This window comes from Notolabrus celidotus, chromosome 19, assembly GCF_009762535.1.
Source record: "Notolabrus celidotus isolate fNotCel1 chromosome 19, fNotCel1.pri, whole genome shotgun sequence".
Lineage (NCBI taxonomy): Eukaryota > Metazoa > Chordata > Actinopteri > Labriformes > Labridae > Notolabrus > Notolabrus celidotus.
In genome coordinates this window covers 28,295,792-28,318,463 of record NC_048290.1, presented here as the reverse complement: position 1 = coordinate 28,318,463, position 22,672 = coordinate 28,295,792, and the positions used below count along the sequence as shown (strand labels likewise).

The 22,672-nt window shown below is 39.7% G+C and overlaps 1 protein-coding gene and 1 long non-coding RNA gene across 5 annotated transcripts in view; both read right to left on the bottom strand.

Moving 5' to 3' along the window:
* ulk1b (unc-51 like autophagy activating kinase 1) overlaps positions 1-13,481 on the bottom strand; it is a 39,668-nt gene extending 26,187 nt beyond the window's left edge. Inside the window, exons 1-6 of one of the 4 annotated variants that reach the window (XM_034709799.1) lie at positions 12,602-13,475; positions 11,470-11,562; positions 10,084-10,125; positions 9,558-9,676; positions 6,045-6,077; positions 826-862 (exon numbers count right to left, since the gene is read on the bottom strand). In XM_034709799.1, coding sequence (XP_034565690.1) covers positions 826-862; positions 6,045-6,050 — 43 coding nt within the window. In that variant the 5' untranslated portion in view covers positions 6,051-6,077; positions 9,558-9,676; positions 10,084-10,125; positions 11,470-11,562; positions 12,602-13,475. Of the gene's footprint in view, positions 1-825; positions 863-6,044; positions 6,078-9,557; positions 9,677-10,083; positions 10,126-11,469; positions 11,563-12,601 lie in introns of all 4 variants that reach the window. The other 3 variants (XM_034709797.1, XM_034709796.1, XM_034709798.1) reach the window with 3 other exon arrangements.
* Positions 13,482-15,510: 2,029 nt separating this feature from the next.
* LOC117830757 lies at positions 15,511-19,432 on the bottom strand. Its single transcript, XR_004634834.1, has 4 exons — positions 19,266-19,432; positions 18,924-18,997; positions 17,484-18,608; positions 15,511-15,858 (listed from the first exon to the last, which is right to left on the bottom strand). It is a non-coding gene; the product is annotated as an uncharacterized LOC117830757 (long non-coding RNA).
* Between the last annotated feature and the right edge of the window lie 3,240 nt (positions 19,433-22,672).

Sequence of the window (22,672 nt, the reverse complement as noted above, 5' to 3'; positions counted from 1 at the left end):
ATTTGACACTAACCCGACAGACATTCTGACTTACCCTCTAAAAATACTCTGCATGATTTTTCTCTCAAATCACCCCACTCCCACTTCCTGCTCCACATCCCTCCCTCCCTCCAATCATCTACCCCATGTCTCTGTGGTACAGTATGGTTCTATGTCAGAGTCCCTCCCTGGTTTTGAATTCTCTCTGGTCACACCACCTTCCTGAAGCCAGACTCAGGCTTGACTTGGGCCAGGAAAATAAAGGTGTGGGTGTCAACCACAGTGGGCAGTGTACTCCAAAAACAACATCGGGGCTATAATTAGAGCATGTCTTCTATTTGGACTGTCTACCTGTCAGAGAAATGGGTTGGAAACTCATACGTTGTGGGTAAACTGCTGAAGTTGGGACTTTATTTTAACATCATGATCCTCCCTGTTTGTTATTTGCCTGATTTGTTAAAGCATATTAGTAAGACGTGGTGTACTGTGTGTATGTCAGACAACAAAAGGCTTTCTCTGCATTGTATGTCAAAGTCTGTTTTTTCAAGTCATGGTCATTTAAAGTACCTGAAGCACAAAACCTGCCTCTGTTTGTGCAGGTACACAAACAAAAAGCAGTTCCAGCCTTGGGGAGTTTATTCTCATGTCAAGTGGTTCCCTGTCAATTGTACTTTCTACATTTTCTTTGCAGATCACTTTAATTGTTCTTTGTTTGTTAACACTATTTTCTAAAAAAATGCAATTCTTCAAGAACCCCAAGAATATTTGTAACACTGTTACAGGGTCAGATTTAGGGTTTACAGGTGAATATTGTGAGTTCACTGTAGTTGTTTTTGTTAGACTTACAGTGTAAGTAGTCAGCAAGGTCGCCTCCATTGCAATACTGAAAAAAGAGAGACAAAAGACAGAGAATGAGAACATTATGGGGGGAAAAAACAGCAAAGGACTAACATTAGAGACATGTGACTGAAGAAGTGTCTGACATCAACTGCTCTCTGTACAGACTTGGAAGCAGAAGTGTGCAGAGGAGTGATTGCTATTGACACGACTCCAATTCCCAGCAGCATCATGAGTGATGTCGCCTAGAAAGGACAGGGTGTGCTAAACTTTGTTACCTTTCCTACAGCGTTCAGATAAGCAGACACAATAAAGATAAAATAAGAGGAACAAACAGACAAGCAGGTAAATGTATCTGCCGTCTCCTTTTACAGCTGAGCTTTTACTTTTGCTGTTTAAACCAAGTGGCAAAGTCTGGTCTCAATATATGAAGCCCAAGCGGAAGTGTGTCATTCATGGAGCGTCCGATTGAGGCTGGCTGCAGAAAAACCGGACACCACATACACACCAATTCAAAAAGGAGGATCTTTGCAGCAGAAATAAACATGTTTACAGCCTGGTACAAAAAACGGTTTCAGTATGAGTAGGTCATTTCTCTCTCGGCACACACTGTACAGGGGGTGAATTTTTTTATAACGCGACAGTTCAGAAGGTATTAAGATTACAAGTTTTGCTCATTCAGGACATGACTGACTTGACTGACAGGCGGGAACACTATGAGTGTTAGCAAGGAAGCTCAAAGCCCGCCTCTTTCCCTCACACTAGCTCGACAGCAGTTAGGTTGAGTTCAGCTTTAACAACATGGCTCCTGCCGATGATTGGCTCCAAAACAGTGCTCAGGAACAGAGTGACGTCACGGATACTACATCCATTAACCCTCAAAGACCGAGACGGCCGCCGGCGTCCACAAATAGCTCTTATTCTTAAATGTTTAATAACTTTTGAACTGCTGATCCTATCAACAAGCTTTAAAAACTCAGTTACAGCGGACATTCTCAGCTTTCCATTGATACCACATTTGTCTCATTTGCATATCCAGCAGCTGCGTGGTGACCGTGATGACGCCATCACATTTAGCAGCATTGATTCGTCAGGGAAACCTACGTAGTTTCTTCCTCTGAGCCAATTGGCAATGGGTGTAGATGCTAAGTCCCACCCCTGTGTATCGATTGGTTCAAAATGTAAATGTCCAGGATGTGTTTCACCATGACAACCTTCTACTCCACCAGTAAACGTGTTTTTTGGGGGGAAATTTGAATGTAAAGAGCGGAAAACAAGACGGAGAATCCCTATACAAAACCGGACAGCAAAATCGAACAGATTTGCACGTTATTTGAACTCAACACAAAATAAAAATGACAACACAAAGGTACACAACAGAAGAGGCACTGTTTCTAATTTTATCAAATGACCAGCTTGGCGATTTTGCCGAGGAGTCATCTGATTCTGATGCAGACGCAGCTGGGGCAGAGAGGAGCAGTGCAGCAGCTGCATCGATCCTTTCCAGGACATATATAGTATATATGTTTCTGTAATTTATGTGTATAATTGGTGAAGATCGTCTGAACTTTTTGCTCATTTTTACTAAATAATTTACAGCTCTCTCATTATGTTCATAGTGAAAATAATTTGCAATTTGATTATTTGCACTAAGTGTATTTCAATTAATTTATGAACACAGTTTCCTGTATTTGTTACCATGTTTACATGTGTTCATGATCAAAATGTAAATCTGAAAAGTCACTTTTACCTCTGTGTCCTAATTTATGATATAATAACATCTCTACTTACTCTCAGACCTTTTTTACACACATCCACAGGGTCAGTAAATCAAACATAAGAATACACCTGATTTTTCCGCCTTAGAAAACACTATAATAAATGTCTGTAACTTGCTCAGTAAAGGTTTGATAGTGACAAAAATTCATTTGGAAGTCTAAAACACCTAAGTACAACTTTCTAACAAAACAAAACAAAACGTCCTGATGTTCTGTCTGAGTTCACAGTAAAAAATGACCTAAATTTCCAGACGATTTTTAAAAAACTTAAGTATTTTCATCCATTATCAGACAAAACTAAAGTAAAACTGGTACTTTAAATGCCGCACAGTGAAAGATAAGGTTCTCCTGAATAAAATGATGTATGGCACTTGATGCTGAGTGCTTCAATAGGTTAGAAAAACAAGATAAATACAGGAGAGTCTGGCGCCCCCCAAAATGGTCTAGGTCTTTAAGGGTTAATTACACAGTAATTATTTGAATAATGCTATGCAACTTCAACATTGCATCAGCAGATTTACTGACATTAACAGTGATTGTTTGAACTTTTTGAGGACTCAAGGAAGAAGATTCACAACACCACAGCTGCATGGTATGCATCTCAATAACTATGTAATGAGTGTTTTTCTGCTTACAATCACATTCCAAACATTTTCAGAATACCTACAGTTCAAAGTGAAGGTGAAAACTTGATTTTCTGCCCAGCAGTACACCTCTGTCTGCTTCCCAGAAAGGATGCTAACCCTTTTAGTATGATGCATTTATCAAAAGGGTGAAATTATGTCACAACAAGGCTAACAACGTCTAGTCATGCCTTGCAGGAGTGACTTATACACCGTGTTCCAAATTATTATGCAACTTGCATTTTGGTGAATATCTTAAAAACTGTGTCAACAATCGTTTTCAAATTTGTCAAGAAGTCAGATAGTGAATTTAATAATGACCACAAGTTCTCAGTCTGGTTGAGATCAGGTGAGCAGGCAGGCCAGTTCATGAGGCGATCCTCTTTTGTATTTTCCTTCCATGGAGGAAAAGACATTCAGCTAAAGTGAAGAAGATGCTAGTGTTCATGCATGAGCACAATGCACCGTCACATGCCTCATGTTATTCCCAGGACAGGATGGCATCTCTTTAAAGAGGATCGCCTCATGAACTGGTCTGCCTGCTCACCTGATCTCAACCCGACTGAGAACTTGTGATCAATAATAAAGAAGATCATTCACAGTGATGGTGAGAAACACAGCTCAAAGAGCATCTTTGGGAAGCCATACAAGGTACAGCTCACAGTGTCAGCAGAGAAGTCATCAGAAACTAAATCAGTTTACAGCAGGGATGACCACAATTAATCGATTATCGTTTAATTGATTGTTAAGAAATTACTCGAAACCCGCATTATTGTTATCAATTTTCCGTCACGTGGAACAAACATCATGTGGTCTCATATTACACTCAGCTATCAGGGAGGTGTTTTAAGTTTAAAGCATGTTTCCATGTGAATCAGCTGTTAAAGGTGTTGCGCACAGTGGAGACGCTCAGCTGGCGGCTGCGGCTGTGCGTCAGTTCTCCACGTGCGCTTTTTAAAAGAGGATCAATACAGAACTGCTGCCAACAACGACACGAAGGTTCACAACTTTAAACAGGACATTTCCCACCTTTGGATACGAAGGCAACAGACTGGGGGGAAATTCAGGTACACTATGTTTGCAGAGCAGCAACATCAGAGCGGTCTGAGCTTTTCTGCAGCTGGACTGATTCTGACCCGGTTGCGCTCCCTGCTGACACCTGATCAAATACAAACGTTTATTTTTCTCAATAAGAACGAGTAGACAGAAAACTGGACACTGTGAGTCTGAAGTAATTTTCTGTTAGCAGTCTCAGCCTTCACTTTATAAGATTATGTCCGCGTAGAATATTTTAATGAGCCAGATCGTTGATATTCTGCGTGTCAAACATGTACCGTATTCAATACACTCAGTTATTTGCATTTTGTTGCTGTAGAAAATACAATTTAGGGGGAAAACAACGTATTTGGCATTGTTTTTGACGTAAGAATAATAATGGTTTTTTTTATCAATTAAAGCTGCTGTGAGGAACTTTTGATTTATATCAATGTTGGCGCCCCATTCTGGATAAAGTGATACCTCTTATCTCTTGTTCTGTACATGCAAAAATAGTGTTTTCAATAAAAACCTCACCCAGCTGTCTTTTAACAGTCAGATTTATTACTCAATGTGATTATTTGCCATGAAAACAGCCGAAAAAGGGTGTTTCTAAAGTCAAATGTCAATCATGTGGTCTGACACCTACCCCCTCAGAGTGGTTTAAGGCATTACAAATGACAACAGAGAAGGTATCAGTGTTGTTGTTTAGGGTTTTGTTTGCTTTTGAAGGTCATACAGAGGCATCAGTGTTGATTTCAGTCTGTTTCTCAGCTGGTGAAAAACTCCTCATAGTGCCTTTAATCGATAATTGATCGTTAACATTTCCAAAAATCGATCACGGAAAATACTTAAAATGCACATCCCTAGTTTACAGTGACCTCTGACCCTCACTGAAAGAAAAGGAGGTTATATTGGACATGAGAGAAACACTTTAGATTTGAAATGTTTCAAAGACATTAACACTTTTATTTTGTAAACAAATCTAAAGAAAACTGTTGTTTTTGTTGAAGTTAGAATACAGCTGTAGTAAATATTATTATTTTCAATCTATAGAACATTAAGAATGGTGCCCAGTTTTTTTTTTTTTTTTTTTTTTTTTTTTTTTTTTTTTTTTTTTAAGTTATATTTTTGGGGCTTTTTGCCTTTATTATATAGGACAGCTGAAGAGAGACAGGAAATGTGGGGAGCAGAGAGCAGGGGAAGACATGCAGGAAATGGTCGACCGGTCGGGAATCGAACCAGCGACCCCTGCGACGAGGACTGTAGCCTCTGTACGTGGGGCGCTTAGACCGCTAAGCCACCAGCGCCCCGCCCAGTTTTTAATTTTCACAAGTTTTATGCTCTTATCACCAGCTTACATAATAATTTGGCACGCTCATTTCTGCAGATTCTGCATTTATTTAAAAATACAGCCGAAAAGCATCATTTTAACCACACAGTTAAAGAAATATATTCACTATCTGACTTCCTAACAAATTTGAAAATGACTGTTGACATAGTTTTTAAAATATTCACAAAAGTGCAACTTGCATAATAATTTGGAACACGGTGTATGCATGAAGCATGATTATAAGCACTTAAACTGGCTATGAAAGCTAGAAAGAAATGTGTTGTCCCTCATATGTAAACAGTTTTAAGCCGCAGAACAAACCTCGCAGCATCTGGATTCTGGAGGCCATTAAGCCCCCTTGATGCCTGAGGACGAGGCTAATTATAGCCCAGGCCCTGTCTGCAAAAGCTAGGACAATACAGCGCTGAGCAAACAAAGCAAACATCACAGTGAACTTACCTCCATCACCAGGTACACTGAGCTGGCAGTTTCCTAAAGAGGGAAGAGATAAGAGAAGGGGTAAACAAACACATGTCAGCCACAGACGCAGGGAGGAACAGGTGGTGCTGGTGCTCACAACAGTCTTTATGGTTGCAGGAAGAAATTCAAGATTAATTGTGATGACAAAAAAATGTGAATCTTGTGAGAAAATGCTGGAGATGTAGAAAACCTGCAGTGACAAGCTTTGAGCAGTAGTTGTGACAAGCTTTGAGCAGTAGTTGTGTGTGCATGAATACTGTCAATTTGATAAAACTGAATGTTTCCCAGACTCCTGTAACAAAGTCATCAAGTTGATTTATATTTAAATCTGTTGACTGAGAAGTTTGAGCATGCCTAGCATCATTAGCATCTACTGCACTACTTTACACTGAGCCAGAAACAATTTGAGAATCAGACAGTCGGCTCTCGTGATCAGGAAAAAAAAGGATAAATCACGAGCAAATGAGAAACAGCTAATTTCTGAAACTGTTCCCAAAACACCAACAACCACCACATAACTTTTATTATCAAACCAGTTGGCCATGTTTTGTGATTGCACGCTGGAGGATTCAGTGTTCCAACTAATTTTTCAAACATCTGTTCTCTTCTATCCCGTTCAATTCACTCTTTCACTCACAACCTATCAAAGGAACAAGACAAATGTGTGGCCTGGTTAGAGAAGCCCTCTTATCACATGGCAACAGATGACTGCAGTCCCTCACTCTGACCTACGTATCTTGTCAAACCTCCCCCCCAGTCAGAGGCCAGACTGTTTTGTGTAGTTCAGCTGAGTCAGGCCTTTTAGAATGTGGTTGTCTTTGGCTCTATTGAACATCAACAACAACCAACCAGCCCGACAGTCAGCCTGTTTCAGACATGGGCCAAGTGTCTGGTTGCTACAGATTGTGTGTGTTGCATGTATTAAGCATTTTCACAGCCCCCCAAAAAAACATGTAGAACTTCTTACAAACTTTGTCATGATAAAAGTTTTATAATAACACCACTTGCGGTAAAATAGTGAGACCACCAGGCCGCTTTTGTAGGAGTTGCTATTTCCTGTTTCACAAGGTGGAGTTTCCTACATAATGACACCACAAAAACCATAAGCTCCTCTGTGAGAGAAATAGGTGTTGAAATAAAACTTTGGAGGCTGACATGTTCAAGTTACTTTCTGAATTAAAGGATTGAATATGAATGGGAACAAAATGATGAGTTGACAGATACAATCAAATGAAACACTTCTATTCGTCAGCAATTGTGGGAGCATCTAGAGAAAAGTGATTAATTGAAGCTCAAACTCATTGGAGTGACTTTCAGTAAGAAAGCAGACTAAGTGAAAATCAAAGTGAATGCATCTCTCAGGTGTCCAGTGTTTGGTTGGGTTTCACTTTCTTCCTGACCTAATTAGATGGATGGATGGTCGGATCCCCTGCACAGAGCATCAACGCTGCCTGCTGCTGCGCAATAACAAACCTGTAATCTAAGAGCCCAGCTCGGACTATCTTTAATGCCCAGACAGAGGTGTCACTCTGTGTCAGAATACAGATAAGATACAGAATGCTTTAATATTCTGCATAGGAGCCACCAGGCAGAGCAGTCAGAGAGCTATTTGCAACCCGTACAAGGTGACTGTGCTTGGGTGGATGAGCAGCTAGCATTGCTCAGCATTTGAATGTATGCATCACTGGTCAGGACTTTTTTTGTAGCCTTCTTTGCATGATGACTAAGCCATCTGACAGAAATAGATAAGGATGGAGGAAGAAATGTCAGCTATGATCAATGAAAAATAAGTCTTTGCTTGTTTGATGTTGGATATGTGATATTTAATATGAGATAAAAGGGTAAATACATCAAAACTAAAAGTGCAGTGAGACCACAGCACCTCTGTTGATCTGTGAGGGGTCTCAGATAGGATGCACGTCAACATCCCAGCTGCCACGTGTGAATTATAAAAACTGTATTAAGTCTGTGTTTTGTTAATAATCCAGAACAAATCTTTCCATCAAATGAAGAAACTTTTGCCCAGTATTGACCTTCTTTCATTTCACTAGATGGGACTTTGCACTATGTTGTGTCTTCCCGGGTCATTATCTATGATTCACACCCACAAACTGACAGTAAACTCCTCATACTTAAACTCCTCATACTTAAACTCCTCATATCTAAACTCCTCATAATTAAACTCCTCATAATTAAACTCCTCATATTTAAACTCCTCATTCTTAAACTCCTCATATTTAAACTCCTCATTTTTAAATCGCTCTGTGTTTGTGCTTTTCATACTGTGTATGATCAGAAAAACCTGGTGCAATTTTAACAGTGCAATAACATACCTCACTATTGATTCATAAGATAGAACTGGAGAAGTGTACATATCTCTTATATTTATTCAACTTACTATTATTATTATTATTATTATTATTATTATTATTATTTTATTCTATATTCCCCTTATCATTATTACAACTATTATTATGTTATTTTATTATATTTTATATTCACCTTATCATTATAACTAGCATTATTATTTAATATTTACCATATCATTATTAATATTATTATTATTATTTTATTGGATTTTATCTTATATTCACCTTATCATTATTACTATTATTATTATTTGATTTTATCTTATATTCACCTTATTATTACTATTATTATTTTTTTATTTTTTTATTCACCATATCATTATTAATAACATTATTATTATTTCAATGTATATTCACCTTATCATTAATTAATAATATTATTGTTTTATTTCACTTATCATTATTAATAATATTATTATTATTTCAATGTGTATTCACCTTATCAATATTAGTATTATTATTGTTGTATTTGATATTCACCTTATCATTATTAGTATTATTATTGTTGTATTTGATATTCACCTTATCATTATTACTATTATTATTATTATTATTTTATTTCCTATTATATTCACCTTATTATTACTATTATAATGTTGTTTTTTATTTTATATTCACATTATCATTATTTATTTTATTATTATTTCATTTTAGCATTATTATTTTGCAAATATGTAAGCACATTGTTTTATTCTCCTGTCCTATGCTGTAAACTGCTGGAACAAAGTATGTCTGTCTATCTATCTATCTATCTATCTATCTATCTATCTATCTATCTATCTATCTATCTATCTATCTATCTATCTATCTATCTTCTGCCCTTTGCAATATTTACAAATATTACAACTACCACAACATCTGCTTTGCATGTTTCTCAAACAGATAGCAGTGTATTAGTCACTAACCAGAAACACAAAACAAACCTCTGCTGTGTTATGTTTTTTTTTTTAGGCCAGGGGTCGAACTGTCTCTCCTCACCTCCTGTCAGGTTTGAAGCATCAGACTGGTTTCTCAGCTTCAGGCAAGAACATCTCTAAGAGTGTGTATTCACATTCATTACCTCACACAGAAACACCTGCCTAGTGTGACAATGACCTTCTTGTCAGTTGTATGAGTATGTTACCTCAGCTACACCCTAGGCTGATGGCTGGTTCCTGGAATAACCAAGAGAGGTGCAAAGTTCGAACACTACACTCCCTGGGAGGCCCTACTGATGGAGACCAGCAGAAACGGCCCATGTGACTGTCAACAGAATGTAAACAGAAATGATGATGATGATGATGATTCAGCCAAACAAGCCCCAAAGGCAGACGTACTTACTGAAACTTTAAAAGGCTTTGCTGAACATGGAAAGCAAAGGGAAACATGGCCCAACATGAAGACACAGAACCAATTTTCAGAACGAACGCATGCAGCGGAGACTCATTTAACAAGAAGGGAAAACAACGCTGCATGAGGCAGAAGTGGGTCATGTGGAACAGACAAATCTAATAACCCATCTGCTCCAGTTTTATGTGCATAGGCTGATGAGATAACTGGGACAATAAGAGGTGCGATAATGATGCATGTAAACAGAACACTTGAACAGCGTGCAGTCAGACTGTTTCTAACATGATCTGGATGATGTTTGTGAGTGAAGCGTTAAATACCTGAAAGTCCAGTAAGGCAACAATGTTCTCGTGTTTCAGTTCCTGCAGAAAAGACAGAGAGAATCATTAATTAGATCTTGTGGTTTACATGCTTACCCTTGAGTTGCCCTGTACATTCCAAACAAAGGGCTCCATACTGTCTGCAGAAAACACGAGAACATTAACTTTCCCTATGACATTGTTGGGTTTATATTTCACTCCATCATATGCTACTTCTCTGGCCATGTTCTTAATCATTCACTCCAGCAAAACACTATATACATGATCCAATAAACATTGAAATATCAAGGTGACACGTTTGATAAGTGGGAAACATCACTGTTGATGTTCAAAGACAGAGATGTTTTTATCCAGGACAATTTTCTTATGTGTTTCAGATCCAAATATGTCAGTTACAACACTGCCAAAAAGGCACAATTTAAAACCAATCTTGATGTGCACAGTGCCAATGACTGCTTCAATGGACTTCTGATTGTACATGTGCCATGCATTTCACCCACACGTGAACAACTGAACAATCAAATGAGGCTCTGTATGCATGAACCTTGCATTCACACCATTTAGCAAATTGAGAGAAGCATCAGCTACCATCTATGAATAGTGACAATCTGGTGGTAACTGTAGGGTTAGATATAATGATAAACTAAGAAGAAGAGAATATGAAAAAATGGATGACAAGACCTTGTGGTGAAAAAGAAGAGCACGTCTGCTGTGTGGAATTACTTTGGATACATAGAGAGATGGATTACAAATCAAAATGGTGATGTGTGCAACATTCAGAAAGCATGATACATAGGAACTGTAAGCGTTTGCTTATGTGCACACTTTATTTTTTATCTGCATCATGCATGCAATTCAGTTTTTGTCATATTGTTGAGGTCTAATAAGATATAGCTGGGTTCCTTGTTGTGATTTTTTTAAGAACAAGTAACAACATGATATATTGGAACCGATTTCCAATCTTCCTACCTATGCACACACATGCCAACAGGAATAAAAACCTAATTACTCAAGCTCGACGGTGGATTAGAAATGTCACATTCCATCTCCATCTTCAAGAAAAAGCTAAAATTGCAACTTCTGGCAATGCATGATTAATTTACTGATCATATTAATGCACCCACTAATCTATGTATGTAACCACAGTATTGGGATTGTCTGTTGTGTGTTTGTTGTCTGTTAGTATGTTGTTGTTGTATCTTGTCAGCCACTTCATTTGTGGGAAATTGGGCCTCCTATTAAAAGCTTTAAAATAGCTTCCTTCGGGTCACCCCTTTCCACACATCCAACCAGTGTGAAAATGTTTACTGAATACATATAAATGCACATTTGTGATGATGTGTGTGAATAAACTAAACTTTCTGAAAAGAATACTCGTAGACTTACCTTAAGAATTTTGATCTCTTTCCCCAGCAGTGTCTGAGATTTGGCCAGGTTCTTCTTGTTTATGCACTTAACTGCAACCTCCCAGTCATGTTTCTGCAAAGACACATTTAATGCAATATTAATTTCTAGGTGGAAACAAAAAATACAAGGCAGCATGTGTGACACTAGACATTTCTATTATATGATGGGGTCAGTATTTGCACTTCATCACAAGTCCCAGTATGTCAATAACATTCATGTCTTTGAAGACCCTAAATGTAAAAATCCCCAAAGTAAATATAGGTGGATTTGACACTGACACTATAGCATTTAATTGTGGAATATTGTTAAAGGATGTAGCAGTTATTGATGGTTTGAATGGTTTCCTAATGGTTCTTGGTATCTGCTTGAGGCTGTAATCAGCCAGGTGGTCTGGTTGCTATGGTAGTAGTGTGGTGCAGCCAGTGAGTCTTGACACAGAAACAACATTTCCTAAAACCCAATGCAATGTTACAGGACATTTAATCTATTTAAATGTTTGCATTGGAAGACATGACATTGGATATCTTTAGAAATTGTAGTGACAGATGAATAATTCAAACAATCAGGATACAATACAGCATCTGTACTGCTTTAACTAAATGGGATTCATTAAGTCACTAGTGCTTATCTGTTAACTGGAAACTACCAATAATTCATGCTCGTGATTACAGGTGTAGGACATGTTTAAACATGTTCTCTTAAAGCCTCAGCATGGAGGAGATCTCTAATGAAAACAATACATCTCTGCTGCTCCACATCTCAATTTGACACGATCTGGGACGTGCATGATCCGCATCGTTAACATGTAAAACACAAATGCTATCAAAAGGGGGGACGAGCACTATGCACTTAGTCCAGGTTTTGCACGTAGCCTGCTCAAACGTATGTCATCATTTGATCCATAACTGCCTGCTTTTTTAAGAACATCCTGCAGGAGCTCCCAGGCCTCTTAAGGCCGTACAATGAAAACAAATACACCAGATGGCCAATAGCACCCAATTCTCGGCTAACAATGCAGCCAGACCAACACCACACCGATCGCTTCATCATTGCTTGCATTGATACACATTTTCTGAAAACAACACGAGTATTCAAATACAATAATGCTCACCTCTCTGTGTCTGCCTTTGAAGACGACAGCAAATGCGCCATGTCCTATCAGGTCCTTCCGACTGAACTCAAATTTGCCCACCGTCTCCATGATGTGCCAGAGTCTGATATTACACTACTGAGACTCGGACAGATGACCGGGTGGCCTCGGGTCAGTCTTCTTGATAGCAAGTGCTCCTTTCTCCTCTGTCAAGTGAGGGCAGCAGCAGCAGCAGGGATGTCCACCCCCTCTTCCACTTGCCATGGGCTGCCTTCCTGAGAACAACCTATCCTCTTCTCTCATGTTCGCAGACAGAGTGTTTAGGGAGTTTAACTCCTAAGAGAGCTGTATAGTGATTTCCATCGCTGTCAACGCGACCCAGACGAAGTTAGCTAACTTTAAAGGTGGCTAGTGGACGAGCTTTAGCCGCAGCTGTCTCTGACGTGCCACCTTAAAAAGCAGCTCGCTGCGTTTTGTTTATATACAGAGGTTCCTTACTTCTCTCGTCGGAAGCGGCCCCACAGCAAACAAGCACGTACTGTGATCCAGAACGTGTTTACTGTGACTGATAAACAGAAAACACGCAGAACATCCCACGTAATGTCTTGCAATTTGCAGCAGACTAACCGAAAGTCACAGCATCGATAGCTCCAACAAAGCAGACAGCGTCAAGCCTCCGAGTGGAGAGCGCATGCGTGAGGAGCAATTACAGCTGTTGCGTAGACTGTATAAAATGTCACATCTCATTTTGAGGCCAAATGTATATAACCTATTACAGTGCATCACGTTATCGTCACACTCACCACTACAAAAACAGTGATAGTGTGACCTGGTTGCGATACCCGACCTGCAGCTCCCCTACCAGCCGCTTTGCTTTACCATTGACCATTAGATTGTTTTTATTGAAAATAGGTGGTCTGGTATAATTCGCAACGTCAGCATCCATGGTTCTGTCAATCTTCATGAACTACACTGCCCCCGCGCATGCGCAGTCTTCATTTTTCGGTGAACCTGTACAATATAAGACTGTCACCTTTAAACGGTGTTTCTCGAGCTTCTTGTTAACGTCACTCACAGCTAGTAAAAAACAGTAATTATTATTGTATATAAAATATAAAGCACGTTGGCATTACTTCTTTGCAGAGACTTAATTTCAACCAGAGCATGAAAATTGAGTTTGAGTCGTAACGTTACGATAATCGTGTTTTCCTCTTTAAACCTCTTTAATGGGACAATTTATCAAAACTATAAATCAAAACATTGTTTTCTTTCATGTTGATTTGGTAACCGTCATTTTACATCGCTGAAGAGCATACATACATGTCGGCTTGAATTAAATTAGCTGAATAATAAAATGGAGAGACATATGAGGCGTATAACTAAATGCTGACGTCATGACGTTTTTTTTTTTTACAGCAGGAGCATTTATTTCAGAGATGTCAAACTCATTTCAGTTCAGGGGCCACATACAGCCCAAGTTGATCTAAAGTGGGCCGGACCAGTTAAATCACAACATAATAATCTATAAATAACAACAACTCTGTATTTGTCCCTTTGTTGTAGTGCAAAAACGTACAAGTATATTCTGAAAATGTTCACAGTACATGAACTATCTTTCTACAAAAACATCTATTGTATTTTTCTCCATGATGAGTCTCATAGTGGGGCCGAATATGATATTCTTTAAGCACTGAAACCTGCTGCGAACACACTAAACACACAGGTTACCCATTCACCTGACAGTGTGTAATGTTTGCTAAAGAACAGATAGATTATAATTATGAAAAAGGTAAAGTGGACTATAATGGACCCCCCAGCTCCAGCATGAACAGTGTGCTTGCTGACAGTGTTGTATGCAGGGGTGTAGTGCTAGTGTTAGTATAGTGACAGAGCGCGCCTGTGACGCACCCACATGTATGGTAAGCACACGTACAATATGTGGCTCCTTTTGAAGGTTGTGGATCCACCGCTCCTGCTGTTACAAGTTTACATATACGTAAACTTTAGTACTAATTGGATCATCTTATAGTGCTCTAAAAAGTCTATGAATCTGAACCGAATTATGCAAACAGCAAGTAATCTATCTTCTCACTTTGAGAACAAAAGTCCTGGAAAAAAAGCATTGTTCAGGTCAGCTCCGTCAGCACTATGATTTTATGCAACCCCTAGAGGATCAATTTGAAATGGTAGTTACTTTTATTGAAAAATTGCAGTTAAGTTCTTCTCTGTAATTTTTCACTTTGCAAATTTGTTTTTGCGGGCCGTATTTGAACCTGTGGCGGGACGGTTTTGGCCCGCGGGACGGATGTTTGACACCGCTGATTTATTTGATGCCAACCAGATTTAGGCTTGCTTAACTAAGTGAATACGAATTGATTACGCCAGATTGATTGAATCCCCTGTTTTATGTTAGGATAAATGTATCATGCTCTGATTTAAAATTTTGTAGGTGACCTTATCATTTTTATTTAACTAATCTCACCAATAGGTTCAGAGCAGTTATCACCATAACCACAATTATCATGGTAATCATCATGTGATTTGGTAAGACAGCTCTAACTCCACGTGAAAACTGCTTTTAATGATGCATACTTTACACTGCACAGTTGAATAGGTTTTCTGACCGTGACAAAAAGCAGTACAATACAATGACCAAGAGGAAACAATAGAATGCAGTAAAATGAATCTACTCAAAGCTGAAGAAATCAACATGTCTAAATGTCCAAAGGGAAAACAGAGAAATAGGAACAGGCAGTATGAAGTGACACAGTTTACATGGACACAGATTATTTTAAATGTATGGGTGCATGTCTGTTAATGCATCTGTACACTTCCCTACAGGTGATAACATTCATATTGTAATTCAGTGATCCTCTCTGTCAGCCCCGTTTCTTTTGTTGACAGCTCGAGAATGAACACCGGAGAATTCGTTCAGGTCTCAGGAAACATTTATTGTGGTCACAGGTAAAGAAGTACAGCGCTGGTCTCAAAATGACAGAGCTCCCGCAGGAAATGAGAAAAATGAGCCCTGAATCCTGGATGTGATAATCTTATATAGAGTATAAGCTTGAGAGGTGTACAATTGGGTGCCAATACGCAGCTGTCTCCCATTGGCCCTAATTTCGAACACGTATGTATTAAATGATACACGTCTTCCAGACAAACTATCTATTGTTCACTATTTTTCATTATGAACATGATGTGTGTGTGTATTGTTTCTTGGCCCTCAGCTGTCCTTAAAGCAGAGCTGATAACCACGAGTTCCTCTTATCATCTGACTGTAACAGTGCTCTCAGATGAACTACTCACAGTAAACATTGAGGTGACATAATAAAATGAGGCCTTTACTGCTCATAATATCTCTATAAAGTATATAACTACTTATATAGGCTATAAGATATTAACAAATTAGTCAAATTAAGCCAGTATTATCACAAATTGTTGGAGATTGTGAAAGTATAGACGGTTAATAATATTTCATATTGAGTGTTCTAAAAGAAAAACTGAGGTTTGTCGATACTCGATGTTTTCTCGGTGTAAAATGATCAAATCGATCAGACTGAGTTGAATTTTGCAGGACATGTGTGGAATGTGTTTCTAGTTCTGAAGACATTTGAAAACAAAGTTGCAGTTAAGGTCTTCTCTGTAATTTTTCACTTTGCAAAGTAGTTCCACGGGCTGATGTTTGACAATAAAATGTTTTCAGCAGCAAAAACAGGAAAAAAAGACAGTTTATGTGATGTTACTGCATCACATCATAAAATCAGTCATCCTGTCTTAATGTATGAAAGTTAAAGCTGGGGTTGGTAGTCAGATTTAGATCCACTTTTTGTTATACTGGTTAAAATGATCTTTATGTCCTGATGGTAATCAATACATAATGTGTTCTTAAAAAAGAGGTAAAAAAAAAGCTGCTATCTACAGCCGGAGTAAACCTGGGAAAACACCAACCAATCACTGTTTTTGGGGTCCAAAATTTTAAACCAATCAAATCCCGTCCTGTCGTTCTGCCCGCCTCCTGTGCGTACATTTCTATTCAAATTCATGCTAGTTTTCCGTGACTACCAACCCTAGCTTTAACAGATCTACTGACTATTTGATATTATTATTATTACAGTTGGTGATGGCATCATATCTGTTTGAACGTTTGGTGGCGAACAGTCAGTGTAGAAATGTTAGAATATACCTGAAAGATATATCACCAACATGATTTCCCAGCACATGTAAGCCTGTAAGCCTCCTGAAGAAGTGTTTTATGTGCAGACTGGGACTTTTTTCAATCTTTATCCTCCTCAGCTGGCCTCTTTCAACACTCATCTGCTGAGAGTCCTCCCACTGATGCAGCCCTACCTGACAAGCAGGAGGAGGAAGAAGAGCTGGTTGTCGTCAGACCTGATGACGTCGATGTGCTTCTGGAGGTTGAACCTTGTGGAGGCGAGCCTGAGAGAGAACAAAGTCCCTCTTCTCCTGCTTCTTCTCCTGCTCCTTCAGCGGATGCCCCGGCTGCACCTCCAACCGATGCTGAGTCTGAACTTTCAGATGATCATTATACTGTTTCTGAAAGTTCATATGACGCAGATTCTGAAGGTTCGGATGAAGAGTCTGAATGTTCCTTTTGGTATGGACGACTGATGCCTGAGATCCCCACAGAGTTTCAAATTACTGGACCTTCATTCACCCCGGAACTCATCGATCTGACCCTGGCTGATCCTGCGTTTCACTCTCGCCTTGAAGGAGTCATTGATATGCTGGAAGCCATGGAGGATCATGCGTTCCAGAGCAAGAGGATCCAAACAGCAGTTCCTGGGAGGACAAGGTTGTGGGTGGTGTTGAGGATGAGGAAGAGCTCCCTGATCCTTCTGACCCTCTCAATGATCCTGCTTCCCCTTACTTTGGCATGGACCCTTGGGTCATCACTCCTTTCCTGGACAGCCTGATGAACATGCACATGCATTGCCACCCTTCATCAGAGGAGGACTCTTCTTCATTCTCTGATGTAAGGGAGGAGATGGAGGATGCTTTTGAGAGCATGGAATCCCCTAGCGGCTCTGAGGAGTACAAGGACTCTTCCTCTGACTTACTTTTGGGAGGAGATCCAGGATGCTTTTGAGAGCATGGAATCCTCTAGCAGCCCTGAGGAGTATGAGGACTCTTCCTCTGACTTACTTTTGTGGAGGAGGTCCAGGATGCTTTTGAGAGCATGGAATCCTCTAGCGGCTCTGAGGAGTACGAGGACTCTTCCTCTGACTCCTGGTAGGAGATCGAGCATCCCTCATCTGAAGGCTCAAGCAGCTCCAGAAGACATGGCAGGGAGGACAGTGATGATGAAGCAGACGGGCTGGCTTCCAATAGCTGCAGGTGATTCCATGAGAGTGACTCAGACTGACTCTTAAAGAGAAAGGCTGAGAGTTCTCATGGGATCATAATTCACACCTGGGGTCAGGGTCATTAGTTCCCAATGGTAGCCCTTGCGACTGGCAAACCTGAACTTTATTTACTGCAGGGACATTAAAGAGACCCTTTTCTAAATCCTGCAGACTTGCTTTTGCGTCAGGCTGAGCAAGCAAAGCCCCAGGTGGCCTTTACGTCTGGCAGGGCTGTCACTTCCCCGGTAGCGTTTTGCACTGGGGCTTTTCTGGATACACTCTTTGACTTAAGTATGATGGATCCACATTTCTTGGATCCCGGGGCCGGTCTCTGCATCTGGTGGGATCGGTGATACCTCGGGTAGCTCTGGCAGGACCGGCGAGGCCTCATGTAGCCATTGCGTCTGGCAGGGCAGTGGACACTTCGGCAGTGGAAAGAGGAAAACTACTTCACACAGACAGACAGGACCCTCCATTTAACAGATGAGGAGGACCCTTCAGCTTGAAGACGGACAGAAACCTTCATCATGGAGACAGACAGGACACTCGGACACAAACATAGACTTGATTCATTGACATGGATGTGGACAGGACCCTTCAGCTTGAGACGGACAGGATCCACCAACATGAAGCCAGACTTCAGGATGAAGATGAACAGAAACCTTAAACAAGAAGAAGGAGAGGACAGTGTTATGTTTGGGTGGTGGGTTCAATAAGGACCACTTAATAGCTTGAAGAGCAATACTTTATAAAACGTAACTTCAGACATACCGTGGACTCCTTGTACCTGAGTTTGCATACCGCTCAAGTTGCTTAACACTGTGCATGTCTATGTACTGGACTCCCTCTGCTCGCCAGACATATAACAGGTGCAAATCAACATTTGCTACTATCATTATAGAGAGGACTCTTGGACATAAAGATGGACAAATCCTTCAACATGAAGATAGACAAGTCCTTTCAGCATGGAAACTCACATTAGGACCCTTCAGTAGAAGATGGACAGGACTCTTGGCATGAAGACTGGCTCCAATATGAGATGGACAGGACCCTGAAATATAAAGATGAAGAAGTCCCTTGGGAACAGGATGGACAGTATCCTCTAACGTTGGACCCAACCTTTTTCAAACCAAGATCTACTTTTTAAGTTGTCAGTGTGCCAAGGTCTACTACTATTATATTAAACACACAGAGGTTCTGGTCTGCAGTAAAAGCCTTCCTCAACATTAATTATACACAACAGAAACAGAAGTAAACCACATAAAAGTCACATATGGAGTACTTTTAGAAGTAAAAAAGGCAAACATACATGTGTCTACCTTAGTGGGATCTCTTGCACTGGGAGGAGGCAGCTAACTTTTCATAAGCAGGGCAGTAGGAGCAGGTTGCAAGGTGGAGGCAAGCCACAAGGTGCTCATCAGTCATTGTGGATCTACACTTCTGTGGTGATCTGCGTTTGCCTGTGTGGAGTCTTCCCCACAGAGTGTTGGGCGGGGCTCTTCTCCACACTGGCTCCCTCCTGCACCTTCACACTTGTTCCCCATCAAGCTAATCAAGACACTGCACTTAAGCTCTGTGGAGAGAGGAGTCATGTGCCATAGTAGTCCCGCTTCTACAGTGTGGTCCCTTTCTATATAGCAGCCTCTACAATGAGTGTATGAATGGTTGTGAATGGGTGAATGTGAAGAGTAGTGTAAAAGTGCTTTGAGTGGTCAGAAAGACTAAAAAAGTGCTATATAAGTACAAGTCCATTTACCATAAAAACAATTGTCCTCATTTGCCAGTGAGGAAAGGACGACTGTTTAATGTTTAAACAGAGAAAAATGACTGGTCAAAGGATGAGACAGCAGCCGAGAGTGGTTGAGATGATCAGAAAAATTGAAGACAAAATGAGGGAGTCTTGGAAAAAAAATGTGTCAGAGAGGTATGGAGCAATAGCAGCTGGAAGAACATCAAAGACATAAAAAAAAAACTATAAGGAGGGCTGACAGCAAGATCAGGATAGTACCCAGTGCTTGCATTATATGTGAAATAAAATCCCTACAGGCACCTCAATTTTTGTCTGCATCCAGAATTATGTTAGCTGCATAATAACCATTTATCAACTCCAAATTCTCTGTAGAAGGCAGTTTTCAAGGGCTCTTTGAGGCATAAATATAGCAGCTATTTTAGCAGTACTTAAGACAAGTCTGCTGTTTCTTTTCCACCTGCTTTATCTTCATTATTTTGTGTAATAGGCTTGAATTGAAATGACACATTTGTGTCCACCATTTCTTGTTTAACTTTATTCATTTTTCTAACTTTCCCTTTTTATGACCGTAGACATTGATTTAGGACTTAAAATTTGCATCATGCTGGATTTGTCTCCTAATTTGTCCCACTTACTTCAGCACTTTCGCTTTTAGGATGTCAGCAATGACATTTGTTTTTCCTAGCTTTGGTTCGTAATCTTATTATACCTATTATTATACTTTTAAAATCACTGTTTTGGTTATAACAAAAAAAGACAGGCCAAACTATCTGCTCAAGTGCTCTTTAATATAGTTACAAATACAGAGCACTCCAACTGTTCTGGTTTCTGAAGAGTCTGACGTTTATTTTTTCCCATTTGCTTGAATCAACTAATACATTTCAAATGACTTATTTTTATTGTAATTTCCCTGAAATAAAAATGTTTCTTATTAAATGGCTGATTCTTAATGTGCATTATAAAAAGGACTGGGATATGACTTCATAACACAACTTCTAGCATTACTTCAATTGATTGGTGTCTTAATCAGTGCATGTATTGCAGAGGTGAGTCGGCTTTTGCCATACATAACATGCCTTTGTATCAAAATGAGTCACTTTATAAAGTTTTCCAGATTTTCAAACACACAGAAAGGCAATACAGTTCTTTTGTGCAGGGGAGTAATGGATAAGTTTATGTCTGAATGTTAACTTACCAGCAGAGGGCGACGGAGGACCATAAAAGAGTGCACGTCTACAGGGCTGTGATGGCATTGTTATGGTTTTTTGGCACTGTCAATCAAACATAATGGGAATAAAGACAGTAAATAACAAATTAGTACTATTATATTTTACAACTTAGTGAAGTCCTTAATAAATTCCTGGAAGCAAAGAATAACCTTGGCCATAACTATTTGCATTGAAATGTCATGTTATCAGAGACAGTATCTTGAAATGAACACCTGGAAACACTGTCAAAAGTTTTAAAAATACACTGTTCGCAAAGTTGAGTTGCGGTGGAAGCATGGTTACCACATTGTCACATATGAATAATTCAAAGGTAGATTACTTGTTAGGAGTGACATCTTTCAGATGTTGTGGCACACAGTGAAGGCACCTTAGATCACCTTGAAGCATTACGCTCCCAGCCCACTCTCCCTGGCAATCTGAACTGTTGAACTACTGCATCTTGATATGAAGTTGCGATGGCAGCCAAGTGTTGTATAAAACTGGTGCTGTATTGTCGTGGTGCATGTCATCATGAATTAGTCATCACGGTTTTTCTAGAGCCAAGAATCAGGCTTCATTCACAGAGCTGCGCAGGGCTGCATAATGATGCCTCCCTGACAACAGGCTGCTCATTCTGTGATGTGTTCATGTTTTTAAAAATATGCCCAGTCACATTTAACTATATGCTTTCTTTTCATGCATTTCTCTGAGTCAGAAGGTTTGACAATGCAGGACATGTTGGTGTACTTTGCTGTTAGCGGCCCTTCAGCCCCAGTCACAGGTGTCCACTCTGCAGGGGTGTTCTCTGGTTCTGAATATTTTAGCTGCTCTGTGGTTCCCTCCAAATGATTGATCGGTTCTCCCTGGCCTGAATGAAGTCTCTGCTTGTGACAGCTGGTGCAAAGGCCCTCAGGAGTTCAGTCTGGTTACCAAAGTGGCTCTATAGCCAGCAATGCACATTGTGAACATTTTGAATTCAAACTATGTGTAAAATAGCCGTTTTAATTGAATATTATAACACAGTATATATCCAACACTTCTGAAACCCACATGTACTGATCTGACTCCAAATGAACTGATCACTCAGAGAGATAATACATTTCATCATGGCAATCCTGGATACAATGATCTACTTAATCAGGACACACTATGTTTAATGCATTACTTCAGCCATGTGTAATAATTCAAATGACCCCTCAAGGACTAGTTTTATTATTTTATAAAGGGCATTAGTTCATTAACACAGTTGTGTCATATTTTCCTCACAAAACCCCAATTAACACTCTGACTTATTCTCTAAAATCTCTATTCATCTTGTATATATCATATACTGCAGAATTTCATTACAGGCTTTATCTGAATTAAAAGGAATGAAGGTCCAATGAAGGTGATAGAGACACACACATAAACACAGAGAGGACGTTATGTGGACTCTTTACTGGCAAGGATTTATCTGGGTTTTCATATGGTGATGTGAGATGTCCACCTTTTTAGGTAAGGGTGTCTTTTGGTTAGAATAACATATTTTTCAATGAGGTAAAGGAACCTGTAGATAAGCATTCATGAATAAGCAGCCTTTCCCAAATGAGAGAGACAAGCTGCATATGAATGTGTGTGTTTAGCAGTTTTGAAAGGACCATTCCTTTCTCACCTGAGCCAGGTTGCTCAAAAGGTTTCATCTGGTTAAGAATGAACTGGAATTGGGAATTGACAGATGTCAGGTATTCCAGATAAGCCACATTTGGAAAGTAAACTGGAAAGCATCAAC